Raw genomic sequence first — 16,561 nt, 5'->3', positions numbered from 1 at the left:
CAACTGGGGGAGGGAATCAGGTCAGTGAATACTCCCCTCTTCTAATCCCAGTGGAGAACTTTGAGGGGACTTCTCCGCGGCTCCTCGGAGGGTCCCAGCAGAGTGGCTCCCCACAGCCCACCTCAGTGACTGCTCCCTCTCACACCCTGTATTTGACAACTTTCCTGCCTTCCTTCCCCAGGAATCACTTGCCCAATTAAGCCGATGGCAGGGGCCCCTGCCTCAGGCTGTGTTTTCAGCTGAAGCCCCAAAACAGGCTCTCCCGGGGGCCAGCACCAGAGGAGCCAAAGATCCTGGCTCCTCCTACTTATCTTCCCCCGGGACACCAGGGTTCTGCTCCTGTCTATTGTTTGCTTGATTCAGGAGCCAGCCACATTTCCCCCAGGGGCAAATCACTCTTGTTTATCCAATAGCTGCTAATTGTCAGTGAACATCTTCAGGCTCAAACCATACAAACAAAAGATGCCTTCAGCCAAGAGGTACCCTAGCCAAGCAGAGCAGGGCTAGGGATAGGATGGGGGTCAGGGTGCCCTCCACGCTTCTACCCAAGCCCGTGATTCTGTGTCCACTGTAGGACGCAAATCACCCGAGTAGCCACTCATGGTCTTGAGTTGCATGGGTACATGCCCGTGTGTGTTTTAAAGTAGATTAATTGTTTATTTATTTTCTTTTTAGTGGGAAAGAGAGGGAGAGATACGGCAATGTGAGAAACTTTGATTGGTTCCCTCTCTCTCGCGCACCCTGACGAAGGACCAAACCTGCAACCCAGGCTTGTGCTCTGACTAGGAATCGAACTGGCGACCTCTCGCTTTGCAGTATGATGCCAAGCCAACTGAGCCACACTGGCCAGGGCATATGTATTGTATCTTTTGCATTGCAAAAGCAATGCCTGCCAATCGTCCAGATTATCGCAATAAAAAATGTATAGCTTTTCTCTTGGTTGTGGTTATTTTTAATTCTCCCTGGGCCAGGACATCTGACAGCAGCGAGGCCTGTCCTTCCCCTCCGGGACAGCCAGTGCAACTGTGAGGGCCATTTCTTCTCTGGGCAATCATCCACCCATTCAGTGACTGTTCTGAGTACCCGTCAGGTGCCAGAGATTGGAGAAGCAGCTGTGAATGAGAGGGGACGAGGCTCTCGCCCTGGCTGCCTGGCTCCAATTAGCTGTGTTCTCTCTGATCTCCGCTGTGGGCAGGACCTTGAGCGGCTCTCTTGCTCTGGAGTATTTACTCAGTGGACTCTGGCTCCCAGGAAGGCACCGGGAGGGCTGCAGCTATCCCCAGGGGCTTCCCACATCCACAGGGAGGGGCCGTGGCCACAGCCCAGCATGCACCACAGGGGCGGGGATGTGCTGGGCTAGGACCTGGTCTATTGTTGAACCTTTGTCAGGAGGCCTGTCAGATCCTTCCCTCCGGCCCTGAAAGGCCCTGTGTCAGGTCCCCTCTGGCTGCCCCCTGTGCCCCCAGACAACTGAGGGTCTGTCTGTTTTGTCGGTCAATCTGGGGCCCAGCAGAGCTGGCAGGCGTCCTGGGGGCAGGGACTAGGTGGCTCCTGCAGTCTTCCTGGATGCCTGGCCAGGCGGGTGTGCACTGGGTGCCCTGAGGGCAGGCCTGATGAACAGCTGCCCGCAGCCAGGGCAGGGGGCTTGTGGAAGGGCAGGGACTGAAGCAGTGAGGCCCGTGGTCAGGGCAGGCGATCGGGGCTCTCACCAGGTATCTGTGTGGAACACTCCTGCACCGTGAGGAGGGGATGGGGGATGGTAGAAAGCCCAGCAGGACACTCACAGGGCCAGGAGCGAAGGGTTGGCACCAGCGCCAGGAAAGGGAGAGGACCTCACAACGCGTCAAAGTGGATACCCCTTGGGCCCCAACAGGCCCAGACAGTATTTATCAGCTCTTTTCCTTCTATTAACACGTGCCCCTTTGTTAAACATAAAAATCACGCCTCCTTTAACATCACTAAACGATCTTTGGAGTCCAGGTGAATTAAAACAATGGGAAAGGCGCTGCTTTGTTTAAACGATCCTCCTCCCAGATCTGACATTCTGTCCGCCACGTTTGGAATGGAAACCCCGACTAGTCTGGGCTGAGGTTGACGGCCGTTCAGGATGAGCGTGGGGGACGGATAGAAACAGCCGCCAGACAATCCATTCTCTGAGAATCCGCTCCCGCGGGGATGGGAGCTGCTGCCTGAGGTCCTGAGTGGGCTTCATGGGCGCTCCAGGAGGCACCTCCACCCAGAGTCTGGATGGCTGCGTTCCTCGCCTCTCGGACCCATTTCCTCTGCTCTCCCCCAGGAGCCCACCCCCTACTGTCGCTGGCTGTCCTCAGCAACCCCCTACACTCTCACAGGCTTTTGTTCCCAAACAGCCCATCTCCTTCCTTTCCCTTTATCTAAATTCCTATAGCCTGTCGTTGGCAAGATGTTCGGTCGAAGCCAAGGGAAGTAATTTATACTAAGGGGTAAGAGACTGATAGGCTTAATCATTCCAATGAGCATTTGAGTTTTTAAGGAGAGTTTGTAAATTCAAACACATTTCAAACAGGTGGATGTGCACGGGAGCTCTTCTTGCAGCACGGTCTTTTCCAGGTCCACGTGCCCACAGGAACGTGGCTCGGCTGTGGGCGCGTCTGCAGAAAGTTCAGGCCCCGGGCTCCGGCGTTTGGGCGCCAGAGTGGGCGGGGACACAGGCCCGGCACGCCGGGCCATCCCGAAACCTCAGCTCGGGCCTCTCGGCGCCCGGAAGGAAGCTGCTGCTGCGGAGGGGGCTGCGGGGGGTGCCCCGAGCGCGCCTCACCTGCAGGAGGGCGCGGCCCGGGCTTTGATTCTCCAACAGCGGGCCTGCAGGGGAGGGCGCGGATTCACCCATCCTTCCTGCCCGCCGCCCACTCGGGCGCTTCCACGCAGCGGTCGCCCCCAGCCCGCTGCCCGGTGTTGGAGCGCAGGGCCACCGGGGCCCCTCCAACTCTCGCCCCGCGCTCCTTCTCACCCTTCTTCCCCGCGCGGGTCCCCGGCCTAGAAACTGGCGCTTCGCCCACACCCCCAAGTCCCGGACGCACTCGCCGAGAGGGCGGCGACTGAGGGAAGGGAGGGGCGCCGCCCGCCTCCAGGGGCCTGGAGCGCGCGTGGCCCCGGAGCCGCCCGCGCCGCGCGGGGACTCACAGAGCAGCGCGCCGCGCCCGGACTCGGCTGGCTCCGCTCGGCGCGCGGGCGGCGGAGGATGCTGGCGGGCTTCCTCGGCCTCAGCCCGCGCTCCCGCCCGGGAGGGCCCCGAGTGCGCCCCTAGCAGAGCCGCCGCCGCCGCGACCGCAGCGGGGACAAGAGGAAGGGGTCCAGCCGCGCCGTGCACGCCGGCTCCGGCCCGCGAGCCTCAACCCTAGAGGCGGGCGACCCGAATTCTCCAGTCCCCGCAGCCGCCGCCTCTTCCTCCCTCCTGCGGCCAGGAGCCTGTGGATGCCGAGAGGCAGCCCCGAGCCTCTCCCGGCGGGATCCGGGGCCTGACCGCGGGGCAGTCGCGCTGTGGCCCGGGGCCGTGGGGCTGGCGGGGCGGCGCAGCTGCGCGGGGAGCAGCCCCCGGGCGCGCTGAGCCTTCTGCCCCGCCCGCCGCACGCGTGACCCGGCCCCGCAGCCTCGCGGGGACCGGCCCGGGCCACGCGGCTCCCGAGTTCCCGCACAGGTAAGCTGAGCGCAGGGGTAGGGCCGGCCTTCCGGAGGGCGCGCAGTGCAGGGAGGGGGGGAGTCGGAGTCGCCGAGGGCTGGGTGGGAAGAGGAAGTAAACACAGGGAAGATTCAGGAATCCCCAGGAAGGCTCGGCTCCTTTCTGGCACGTTGCACCGAAGGCGTGGGCCTGGAGGAGACTTAAGTGAGGAAGTCAGGGGCTGAGAGGAGAGATGACGCGGAGAAGAGACCACAGGTGCGAGGGATGGAGAGGCGGCCAGGCCCCTGGGCAAGCCAGCGGCAGGCAACCGAGTGTCGCGGTGGACCAAGGGCGTGTGCCCGGTGGAGCGGCAGTGGCTGGAGCGGGCCTGGCCCCCGGCCCCTTGCAGCCGCGGTTCTTTCGCGAGCGGTGGGCGGGCCACAGAAAGCACAGGTGGGCAGGAAGAGCTGCTGCCACTTAGAGGTGTCTTTTAAGTTCCAGATGATCGCTGCTTCCTGTGCCCTGGAGACCCGTCCTGCCCCGCCCGCGGTGGCCGGCGCTGAGCCTTCCCCAGGTCTCAGGGAGCCCTGCTAGGTGGCGGCCCATCCCGGAGCCCTTCTGTTCCTGGCGCCCTTCTCCAGGGCCAGGAGCAGCAGACACCAGCCAGGATGCCGCGGAATCAGGGCCTCTCCGACCCCGAGTACTCAGCCGAGCACTCCGCGGAGTACTCGGTCAGCCTGCCCTCCGACCCGGGCCGCGGGATGGGCCGGAGCCATGAAATCTCCGTGCGGAACTCGGGGCCCTGCCTCTGCCTGCCTCGCTTCATGCGGCTGACCTTCGTGCCCGAGTCTTTGGAGAACCTGTACCAGACCTACTTCAAGAGGCAGCGCCACGAGACCCTGCTGGTGCTGGTGGTCTTCGCAGCCCTCTTCGACTGCTACGTGGTGGTCGTGTGCGCCGCGGTCTTCTCCGCAGACAAGCTGGCTCCTCTCGTGGTGGCCGGGGTAGGGCTGGCGTTGGACATCGTCCTCTTCGTGCTCTGCAAAAAGGGGCTGCTGCCGGACCGGGTCACCCGGAAGGTGGTGCCCTACCTGCTGTGGCTGCTGATCACGGCGCAGGTCTTCTCGTACCTGGGCCTGAACTTCACCGGCGCCCACGCGGCCAGCGACACGGTGGGCTGGCAGGCCTTCTTTGTCTTCTCCTTCTTCATCACACTGCCCCTCAGCCTCAGCCCCATCGTCGCCATCTCTGTGGCCTCCTGTGTAATGCACACGCTCGTTCTGGGGGTCACCGTGTCCCAGCAGCAGCAGTTCGGGCTGAAGGGGATGCAACTGCTGAGAGAGGTGAGTCCCATCTTCCCCTTCGGGTGGCCCTGGGCCCCACCTGGGGCTTCCCCTCCCACCTCACAGCTTGCGGCCCAAGGGGTACCTGTTTTGAAGGTGGGGGCAGCATCGATGTTTTATGTTTTTGCGTTGGGTTTTTTGCCCTCGGTTCATAATGTATCCTGGGGGCTTCCGTCCTCTCAGCTGCCTGTGCCAGAAGGACCACCCTTCTCCCAACCCCTGGTCTGGCCCCAGGGTTTGGCCCTAGGGACTGAAGGATGTCAGGACATGGAGCCTCAGAGCCACCCTGTCACCTGTGCCCAGCTCCAGTGGGTGGCAGGAAGGCCCGCCTCGGCCTGGTCTGGAGGCAGCATTGTCCTGGCCATTCCTTCTCACTGACCTCTGCCAGGAAGACCTCTTGTGGGGAAAGAGGCTCCCTCTGCGTCTGGTCTCTAGCCTGTCACTGGCTAGCTTTGGCAAGTGATGGACTTGGGGGGACTCCCTGCCCCTCGGAGTGTCTGCCTGGGTAGTGTTGTGAGATGTGGCCTGGGACACACGGCAGGCGGCTAGAGAGGGAATGTAGGATTGTCACAGATCCCAGTCTGCAGCTGAGAGCATGGTGCCAACTGGATTATGGGGGCAGTTAGGTTACGGAGGGAGTGGTGGTCCCCCCACAGAAGTGGTGTTGGGGCACACATGGGGACAGTGGTGCTGGCCACAGTGGTGGAGGGGCTGTTTGTTCTGGGGTTGCCTGCTGCCGGAAGAGTGGCCTTTTAGCCTCAGCTGCGCTGCCTGCCAGCCTCGTGCTCGCCCGGCTTCCAAGACCCCGGCTCCCTGGGAGGGGCTGCGGGGACCTGCAGATGTGACTGTCTGCCCTCTGAGTTTGTTACCTGGTGACCCATCTGGGGACTCTACCAGGCTTGGTGTCACACATTCTACAGTTGTGTGTCCTGCCTGCTGCCTCCTTTCATACACAGATGGAGAGTGACTGCCCAGGGCCACACGGCTAGTTACGGCAGTCATCTGGCCAGAGGGGCCGTGTCTGGATTCCATTTTCCAGTTCTGCTTCCAGTGCTCTTCCCCCGACGTCATACTGCTGCCTCCGTCTCAGCCAAAGCCATTAGCGTTGTCTCCTGGGGTCGAGGGCTGAGTCTCTAGGTGCCCGGTGGTGCCGTTGGTGGTTGATGCAAGAACCCTGTGGGGCCGTCCCATCGCCTCCTAGTTGCTTAGAGGAAAACACAGGTTTTCCTCGGGTTCGTTAACTTTTTCCTAGTTTTGGACCAAGATTTTTCCTGCTTTCCCATTGTGGCTGGAAGTTTTGTGCCTTTACATTCTGCAGGTGCGTGTGAGGTTGTGCAGGCACACCAACAGGTCCCTTTGGTTTTCTCCCTGTGACACATTCATGTGAGGTGACAATCTGCCATTACTGTTGTGACTTCTGGGTTGGTGGCCTTCAGCTCGTGCTGGTTTCCCTGGCAGCCTCTGTTGGAAGCTGTCTGGGGAAGAATGGCGAGAGTCATTGCTATGATTCTGAGTGTCGAACTCCGAACGGTTGTGGCATTGTTACCTGGTGACCCATCTGGGGGGGCTCCACTGGGCTTGGCATCAATGGCCCTTTTCCCCGCGCCTGGCCCTGGGTGCTTTGCAGTCCATGAAGGGAGTGAAACAGACACTCTTTCCCGGTGGAGCCCAGCGTCTGGGTCTGTGGTTGCTGGCGTTTCAGGGTGTTGCTGAGAAACAAAAACCCAAACCGATGAGAAAACAGAAAAAGAAAAATAAGTAAATCAAGAATAACCATGTTAGCATCCCAGGAGAGCATGGCTTTGGCATGGAAGCCGTGCCCTGGGTGTGGCTTTGGGAAGCGGGGGAGGGGACTCACAGGGTCTGTTTGGGAGCCTGAGCTATAGAATGCAGGAGGTCCCAGCTGTCAGTGGGCTGTGTTCCAGAAGTTTCTGAGTCACTTGTTTGGGACTAATGTAACTTTTCAAAAGGTGCCTGGGTTCCCAGGCTCACCCACCAAAGCCTTCCTACGTCACAGTGTCCCTGCGTTTGGTCTCTGTGGGCACAGGAGGAACTAAGTCCCGTGAGGCCCTGCAATGCCTCTCCTCCAGCTATGGAATGGAGTGTCAGTCACCTGCTGGCTGCTCCTCTGGGCACATGTTATCCACTGGGGGCACCATCAAGGATCGGAGGGGGAGGCTGGAGGACAGCGGCATGAGAACAAGGCGGCCAGACAGCCCCCTCTGCAATCAGGGTGACACCAGGAACTTGCGCCAGGCACCAACATCCCCCTTCTTTCTATTCTGCCACCTAAACACCCCCCTTTCTTTCTCTTCTCCCATCACCTGTTGGGTCCAGCCAGAGACTCCCTCCTGGGTCAGTGGAGGAACCGAGTTTCACAGGAAACAGACACCGGATTTCAGGGGGGTGTGCGTCCTTTGCTGCCATGGTCTCGGGCAGCACTGAAGAAGCATTTCCAGCACCCAAGTTATCTTCCCGTGCCCCTACATCCCCCCAACCCATATTCTGCTCCGTGTGGGAGACACAGAGGGGACCCAGGAACCTCAGGGCAGCCTGCCCTCGGCCCTCCTCGTGGGAGGCGGGCAGGTGGGCTCCGATGGAGAGAGCCACGCGCCGTCAGGGGATGTGGGGTGGGGTATGGGACTGGAGGGTTGCTGGGCTTCTTTTATTAATGAGTAAATGTCACTGAGCGCCAGGTGTGGGCCTTGCAGCCTGTAGGGCCTGAGCGTGAGGGAGTCGGACGATGACAGTCAGAGGCTGTGGTGAAGGAGAGCCTGGCCTGGGACTGGGGTCCGGGGGGGCTTGAGGGACAGGAGGGGTGAGCTGCAACTGGCAGGGTTGTCCTACCACCTTCCCCCTGCATGGATCCTGGCACCACCAGGCCTTTTAGGGCCCACCTTGCCCTTGACTTCCCCGAACTGCCCCTGGGGTGAGGTGGTGAAGGGGCAGGAGGTTGAGGGCAGGGCGGGGCAGCAGCTGAAGGGAGAGGATGAAGGGGAAGACACAGCCAAGACGGTGGGAACGTTCCCGAGGCCAGTGGCTGCCCGTGAGATGCTCACATGTGCTCATGTGCCCTTGTTAGCTTTTCACAGGGCCGTTGAAAGGAGGAGGCTGTGGCGAGTTAGGGGTAAGGAACCCTTGGGAAATACAGTTTTATTTTGTAGCAGGAAGGCTATTTGGGCACCTGAAACAGAGGTTGAGGGGTTTCTCAGAATCAAGAGGGAAGAGGGCTTAGGACCCAACACTAGGGAGCAGCCTAGTGGGGGTGGGGTCCCCAGCATGGAGCATCCAAGCCGCATCCCTGCCTCTGCTTCCTGCCAGGGCTCTTGCTTGTTGCAGGTGGACAGACCATTTGGGAGCAATAGGCGGCTCCAGTCTAATGGCATTTGCATCATTGGTTCTCTTGAGTTGTGGAAACCGAAGACAGGTGGAGGCGAGGTGGGGCCAGGTGCCAGGTGTGGGGCTGGTGCTCACGGTCCTGCAAGGCGACCCAGGGTGCAGGGGTGTCACTTGGTTATCTGGTGGGGATGGGGCATAATACAGCGAGAGGCCCTTCACATACTGTAAAGCACTATGCAAATGCTAGATATTTCTTTCTTTATTGCTCTTAATCTTGACACACCATCTCTGACCTTTGAGCTATGAGTGAATCAGACCAAGTTTATTTATTATCCTTTTTTTCACCTCTTTGTAACCAGCTGGCTCTTTTCCCCTCATTTTGGAAGTGTTATTTTAAAGAGTCGTTTTCAATTATAAAATGCTTTATAATGTTGCAGAGACTTTAGAAACAAAAGAAAGATTGTATCACAATTCTACCGTAACTGTTTTTTTTTGGGGGGGGGCGTGTTCCTTTCTAGTCCATCCTATGGAAATTTTTACAAAGCTGTGCTTTACCCCTGCTCTTCTTCACTTCGGATCACAGGCTTTTTGTTGTTGTTGCATTTTTGCACGCGGTGCCGGGACTGGGGACCAAACCCGCACCTCAGGCGTGTGCCCTGACCTGGAACTGAACCTGCAGCCCCTTCGGTTACGGGACGACGCTCCAACCAACCGAGCCACACCGGCCAGGGCGACTTTTTTATATTTTAAATTAGTCTTCACAATCACCATTTTTAGTGGCTGCATAATGTGATTTTGACTAAATGTGCTATAATTAACTGTTCCTTTTCTGTAGGACATTTAGTTACTCGTAATTAATCATGTGTATTTTACGTATTTATGTACAATATGGGCCCATTGCGTCTCTCCCCTCCCCTGCCGACCGTTGTCCGCCTGATGCCTTGCTCTCCCTCTGATTGTTTTCAGCTGTTCCATCCAGCAAAATTCCTCTTTTTGGTCCCTGAGAAATTTGCTTTGATTCGAATGAAAGCTTTACTTTTCCCTTTCCTCTCTTCAAGAGCATTTTCTTTGTCGTAAACAAAAATAAAATGACATGTTTCGGAAGCAGTCCCACCCCACCCTTTACCCCCCATTCAAAACCCCAATGCAAACAGACTGGATTTGAACTTGGCAAGACTTCCATGGTTGTGGTTGGTTGTTCTCAAGGCATTTTAAGACGGGTCCCCTGAATGTCACTCAGTGTCAGCTGAGTCAGACCTGGCAGCCTCAGTCCTGTCCCAGCTCCTTGGTGGGCTGCTCGGCTGCCCCAGGAGGCTGAGGTTTTCACGCGTGGACAGATGGCCTTGGTGGGGGCTGGGCCTGATACGCAGCGGGCCCTAGAAATGCCCACTGCTCTGGTGGTCACTGTCGTTGCTGCTGTTATTGCCTCTGATGAGGGATCTTAGAAAAGCTCGGGCCAACCCCAAGGAGGGAAGTGCGGTCCCATGTTCAGAATGTCGGAAGGTGCCCTGGGTCAGTCGCCTCACACGTGTTGCTTCCACTTCTTCTTTGCCAGGCCTCCATGGTGTCGCTGCCTCCTAAGTGTTAGGGGGAGTGTCCTTCTCGGGTGAAGTTCCTCGTGAGGACAGAGAATACCTTTGGTGCTGATTGTCCCCCTTCCCCATCACAGCAGTGGCCCCTCACGTAACCTTTTTCCTTTACTCCGTATTTCGGAGGACTGACCTGCGAGCAGTTGCAGGCGGGGAGGTCTCCGGAATGACTGGACTGGGGGATGTCGAACGTTTTCTTCCAGCAGGTCGGAGGCTGGAGCTGTGCAGAGCGTTTCTGTCACTGCAAATGCAGGGGACCACAGGGCTGTGGGGTATGGCCCCCGCTCCTGGTGGCCCCCTTGTACTCCTTTACCCCAGGGTTGGTGGCACACGGCTCAGGACCCTCATCACTGGGGTGCAGAGGATCACGGCACCCACTCGCGGGTGGGGCCACAGCCTTCCTGTGGCCTTGGCTTCCGTTTCTCCAGGGGCAGGCAGCTCACCTCCCTCCAGAACAGCCCGGTTTGAAGACTCTCAAAGCCAATTCCAATGATGTGGACGTAGGTCTTTAAAGCACGCGCCGTGTCGTTTAGTCCTCACCGCCACCCCGGGAGTGGGTCTTCCCGTCCCAGGCAGAATGCAGAGGAGGGGCCCAGAGCGCATTGAGTGCCCAGATCACACAGTGAAGATGCAGGCGGGCTGGGCTCCAGCACCAGCCTTCCAGGTCCCCAAGCAGCGAAAATTCTCTTATCTGGTGAGACTGAGAAAGGTAGTCAGTTCAAGCAAAAAGTGAAGTTACTGTGGAAGGGCTCACACACACAGTTGGGTTGAAATGCAGAGCTGTCCTCCCCAAAGAGTGAACCTCACTGCACATTTAAAAGGGAAAGGAAGCCGAGGGCTAGGTGGTGGTCACCCAGTGTCCCCCGACAGGGGGCAGGGGGAGCTGTGGTGCCTTTGGGGTTCCCCCATGGGGCCCAGGGGAACATTTGGGGGCGATGGAAGTGTTCCGTATCATGACAGTGGATGCAGTCACACGGCCGTGAACATTTGTCAATGCTCACCGGAACAGGCGCTTGAAGAGGGTGTTTTTAATTGTGTGCAAACCGTAACTCAACAGAGCAGATTTTTTAAAAAGTCGGTAAAATCCAGGAATCACACCAAAGAATCGCATATATGTCTGTACATCTGTACACTTTTCAAGTAACTTATTTCAGTTTAGCTCCGCGGTCACGTGCTTGTCTTGGGTTGAAGCGGGCGCTCTGTCCGTCGCGTCCATGCACCCCGGTGCTCCCTGTGGCCTCCTTTTGTCGTTAGGATGCCTCGTCTGTCGTTTCCAGTTTTCTTCCAGGGCAGGGACAATTAAAAGTCCCGTGGAAATAATCTGGGTAGAGAATCCTAGGTTTTTATGACTCTTCTTGGCTTAATTCTTGCTGTTGTCTTGCCCACTCCTAATTCAACAGTGATTTCTTTTAGCTGCGTAAAGTTATCAAAAATTCCCAAAATATTCATTTTACTTTTCTTAGAAATAACAACTGTCCTTATTTCATGCTCATATTTTACCTGTTGAGGTCATCTTTAATTAAATTGTGTGACTCTGATACCCAGAAACCCCCCATTGGTACCACAGGTGCAGCTGACTCCTAGGAGACAGGCCAGAGGTTGGAGCAGAAAGGCTGGTTGCCCTGGAGAGGGCCCTGCCTGCTGTGCGTGCATGGCCAGTAGGTTTGACAGGGGGACGGAGGCCTTGGCTCACCCGGAGGGGGTCTCGGTTCGGAGAGCCGCCCTGTGCTCCTCTCTCTTTGAGCCCCATCCAGCTGCTTGTCAGTGTCTGTTCCTGGTTCTATTTTATCCAAAGTAGCGCATTTGCCTCCTGTCTTCCACCCAGTAGCCCTCCCAGGATCTGCATTCGTCCGCCTTACTCTCCCTTAGTCTCCTTTTCAGCCTAAAACGTCTCCCTTTTTCAAGAAGTCCTCAGGTGGGGAGCTTTCTGGAGCTCAGTCACCCTGGGCACCTCCTCTGGCCACACATTGACTCACGGTGCCCAGAGAGTCTTCTTCTGTTTTGCATCCTGCCCCTCCCCACACCCCCACTTTCTGCCCCAAGAACCCTGTCCATCTGCCTTGTTGCAGACACACATACTGGAGGTATAAATTCTAGAGCTGTAACTTAAGATTTGGTGGGGAGGGTGGCAGCTTCCACCCCTGGGCGTTCATGAAACACTTACTGTGTGCAGAAACATTCAGGTTAATGGAGAGAAGCCTGCTGCTGCCTCGGTGGCAGGCCAGCTCTGTAGAGGCTGGTGGAATGTTCCCTGACCTTGCAGGACGTGCTCTGTGAGGTGGTGGGCTGGGGCAGAGGAGCCCCCTCTGCAGGAACCGTTCCAGATGCTGCTGCTTGTGGCTGGAGGGCGTGCGTGCCTCCCCAGAGGCCTGCCGACCACGCCGAGCCCCCTGCAGCCTGCACACCCTCATGCTGTCTCCCGTCCCCGTGGCTCCTGTGTCCCCACACCCTGCCACAGCAGCCAGGATCAGCACAATTGTCAAGTCAGCTGGAGTCTGACACATCCCATTCTTTGTCTGCCATCTCTTCTCGCAAGGATGCTGTCTTTGTTGTTGATGACGTAACACGTGAAGTTCGTCCGTGTGCCTGTTGGTGGACGTCTAGTTTCCACCCACCTGCCACTTAGTCTCTCAGCCGACCACAGAGGACTCTGGCCACAGAGGGCCTGCGCAAGTCACTGGGTGCCAGGGACGTGGAGACAAGCAAGGGAGGCCCAGCGTGATTTATGTCATCCTTAAGAAAAAAAGTTATTATCTGGATACCAGCCAGCCACAGAGCAATCCCTCCATAAACTTTTGCTGAATGTTGATGTGTGAATTACAATTAGGTTGAACCACATGAAATTGCCAATGTTCAACCACTTTCAACATGCAAAAAATGGAGATTTCCTTTCATATGATCCCATCTGTTATAAAAGTGACAAATGCACTCATTACGAAAAGCCTTGAAAATACTAAATAGTACGGGAAAATGTGACCTGTAATATTACCCCTCGAGGATGCCTGCTGTTGACATCAGGCCCCTTTCCACGGGGAGACCGGAGATCGGTGTTTTGTCTCTATTGTGCAGGTGCTTGTGGTTAGAAATAATTCAACCCAGGTGGCAGTTTAAGGAGTAAAAGTGAAAGCCCCTCCACCTGCTCCCCTCCCTGTAGGCAACTCTTGCCAAGTGTTTGGGGTGCATACCTTCAGAGCACTTTCTATTAATTTGCATATCTACATGAATATATGCATATTCAGGACCGAGAGGTAATTTGTATAGGTTTCCTCCGATCAGCGAAGCGAACCTCTCAGCACTGCCATCTACACGTTCCTGCCTGGGAATCAGGTGTCCTCAAGGTGTGCAGGTCACCTGCAGCCCTTTCTTCCTTCAGCCAGGGTCCCGCTCCAGGCTCCCGCTGGTGGCCTCTCGTGTGCGGCTGTGGCTGCTCCTTGATCTGGGGAGCAGCCAGGCTGGTGGTGGGATGCTCCTTTGGGTGCCACTGGGAAGGAGGCTCAGGCCCAGCCCAGCCCAGCAGCCTGACGACAGGGGTGGCGGGCCGGCAGCAGCAGCCTGGCCCAGAGCAGGGGCTGCCGTTAGGTCTGGCGCCGGTGGCCAGAGTGCATGGTTTGTTCATGGGGAATCTCGAAGTCATCTGAGTCACCCATGCAACTGACAGGGCGGGAGAGAGAAGGAGGTAGAAGGAAGGAAGGACGGAGCCAGGCCGGGGGTGGGACAGCCAGGGCTCCGGGCAGCTCAGTGTCCCCCGCGGGTCTCTGTGGGAGGGTTGGGGCTGCATTTATCCACGTCCCTGCCCAGTGCTGGTGCTTTTTGTGTTTCTGAGTTTACCTATTTCATTTTATCAGTGAACAGATCCAACTCAGCTCTTCTGTGGGTGCCCCAGGGTCTCGGGCCAACACTGGATCTTGCCAAGCGTAGTTTCCCCTCCCCGGGCACAAAGGGTCAAGGAGCAGGTAGCCCAGCGAGTAAGAACCAGGCTCAGGGTCGGATGCTGGGGTTCGAGCTGGATCTGCCCCTTGCGGCTCTGCGATCAGGGTCTGGGTGCTGAGCTCCCTCTGTCCTTTGGAACGCAAATGCCAAGCGAGCTTCCGGAGGCAAAGCTCTGGTGCTGGCTTTGCGAGGGGCTGTGACCATGATGACAGCGTCGAGGCGAAGAATGGACGGGACAGTGAGTGAATGCACTTTGTAAGCCACAAAGCCCCGTTCAAGTGCAAGTGTACAATCGTTATATGTTTACTGGTAACTATAAACCCCCCAAATGTATCTATCTTCATTGGCTGGTGCCAGGCTGCATTTTGGTTGAGTGGAATTTACGAGTCAGAGTTTGTATCTAAGGGGATCTTGCTCCTGTGACCTGCTGTCCCCTTCCTGCATTGCTGCTGCCTGGAGGGACGACCTTGGAGATCTGAGGGTGTTCAGAGAGGATGTGGAGGCCCAAAGGGTCACACAGTGAAACAGTGTCACAGCCTCAGGCTATGTCCTTGGTCTCCTGGGCCCCAGGCCCGAGTTCTTCGAACCCCTGAGGGCGAGGGCTGATAACTTTGGGACACTGCTTGTGTGGTGGGGCAGGGGCCTGTGACAGGTACGGGAAGCAGAAAGGAGACCAAGGGTCTGTTCAGTCCTGTGGGCGTTGGAGGCATTGGCGTTGGGGGTTCTGTTTGCCTCCCTGGGCCTCTCAGGTCTCCCCAGGCCAGGGCTCTGTTCCCTGAGACCCGAGGCCGGGAGCCGTGGGGCTCCCTGGGGCAGAATTGCTTCCTCCTGCTCCCTGGCTTTAGGGGGAAGAAGGAAGTCAGAGGATGGTATGGTTTTTTCCCCCCAAGTCTTTGTTAAAAAATTTTTGATGCTTTTAATCGAATTTATTGGGGTGGCATTGATTAATGAAATTATATAGATTTCAGGGGTACAATTCTATAATGTACCATCTGTATTGCGTATCCACCACCCCAAGCTGAGTCTCCTCCCATCACCATTTCTTCCCCTTTACCCCCCTGCCCCCTTTCCCTCTGGTCATTGCCACACGTCATCCAGCGGTCAAGGACCACACCAATCGTCTGGGAGTGAATGCCCTTGGAGGCGATTTCCTCTGTCTTGGACTCACCAACCTAATCTGCTGCATGGCTCATTTTTCCCTTTGGAAAAAGGAGAGATGGCGCCTGACTCACTCCTTCTGTATGCTCAACTTCTTCCAGAAAGCATCTCAAAGGCACATTTGGGTATAGTCATCACTGCTCACCCCATCACCGAGATGGCAGGGCCAGTGTCGTTCGTGCTTTGGGGTCTGAGGGAGGGGCAGGGGCTTATCCCAAGATGACTGAAAGGGCCTCCTGAAGCGTCAAGGGGCCACTACGACACAGAAGACCTGGGAGAGCACAGAGGGAAAGTGTGGCTCTGCTACAGTCAGGAAGGGCCTCCTGGAGGAGGCAACATGGAGCTAGGCTGTGAGGGGTGAATCAGATTTTGGGCAGTAGTTGAGCAGGGAGGGGCAGAGGTCATGGCTGGTGTACGGTGGTCTGGGGCGTGGATGTGGATTTGTTGACCGAGAGCCTTTGGCAGGAGCCCTGTGTGCATGGGACGGTAAAAGAGCAGGCTAGAAGGTAATTGGGGTCCAAAACAAAGGACCTCAAAGGCTCTTGGAGATCGCTTTGACTGCATTTTGTGGGTGTTGGGGAGCAGTGGAGTCCCAGGAGAAGAGGGAGCACAGAAAAAAAAAACCTGAAGTAATCATGGTAAGGAAATTTGCAAATCTGATGAATCCCACAGTTCAAGAATCACACCAATGTGGTGTGAAGAGTCACCCCAAGGCACATTTTAGTTAGATTGCTTACTACTAGCAAGAAGGAGAAACTCACAAAAAAACTACCAGAAAGAAAGAAAAAGGACTCAAGGAGGGACAAGGATAAGAATGATGGCAGATGTCTGGTCAGAAATTATCCAAGGAAGAACACAACAGAACTGAAAAATGAAACGAGTCAATCTACAATTCTATACCCAACAAAAGTATAGGTCAGAGAAATGAAGGGGAGATAAAGACTTTTTTGTAGACAAACTAAAGTTGAGAGCATTCATCCCTAGCAGACCTGCACTATGGAAAAGTGTTCATGAAACTTTTTGAGGCAGAAGAAAAATGACACTGGACAACAATGTGGACAGCACAAAGGGTTGAAGAGACCCCTAAATGGCAAATAAGTACAAACATGTGAGTTATTTATTTCCCATTCTTTTTTTAATATATTTTATTGATTATGCTATTACAGTTGTCCTATTCCCCCCCTTCATTCTCCTCCACCCTTCACACCCCTCCCCCACCATTTCTCCCCTTTAGTTTATGTCCATGTGTCACAAGTTCTTTAGATTCTGTATTTCCCATACTATTCTTGCCCTCCCCCCTATCTACTTTCTACCTACCCTCTATGCTATTTTCTGTGCCTTCTCCCCCCTTCTCCTCCTCCCACTCCCCTGTTGCTAACCCTCCATGTGTTCTTCATTTCTATGGTTCCACTCCTAATCTAGCTGTCCTCTTGGTTTGCTTTTGTTTTAGGTGTGGTTGTTAATAACTGTGAGTTTGCTGTCCTTTCACTGTTCATATTTTTCATCTTCTTTTTCTTATATAAGTCCCTTTAGCATTTCATATAATAAGGGCTTGGTGATCATGA

At 56.2% G+C, this 16,561-nt stretch overlaps 1 protein-coding gene across 3 annotated transcripts in view; it reads left to right on the top strand.

Annotated features, from left to right (window-relative positions):
- The first annotated feature begins 2,545 nt into the window (after positions 1 to 2,545).
- Positions 2,546 to 16,561, top strand: part of ADCY3 (adenylate cyclase 3) — a 60,601-nt gene continuing 46,585 nt past the window's right edge. The window contains exons 1-2 of one of the 3 annotated variants that reach the window (XM_037066815.1): positions 2,546 to 3,676; positions 4,133 to 4,980. In XM_037066815.1, coding sequence (XP_036922710.1) covers positions 4,306 to 4,980 — 675 coding nt within the window. In that variant the 5' untranslated portion in view covers positions 2,546 to 3,676; positions 4,133 to 4,305. The remainder of the gene's footprint in view (positions 3,677 to 4,132; positions 4,981 to 16,561) is intronic. The other 2 variants (XM_037066814.1, XM_037066813.1) reach the window with 2 other exon arrangements.

This window comes from Sturnira hondurensis, unplaced genomic scaffold (assembly GCF_014824575.4).
Source record: "Sturnira hondurensis isolate 20B ecotype Veracruz unplaced genomic scaffold, ASM1482457v3 Scaffold0016663, whole genome shotgun sequence".
NCBI classification, from domain to species: Eukaryota; Metazoa; Chordata; class Mammalia; order Chiroptera; family Phyllostomidae; genus Sturnira; species Sturnira hondurensis.
Note: the sequence above shows the minus strand (reverse complement) of the source record. Positions and strands in the feature narration are given on the sequence as shown.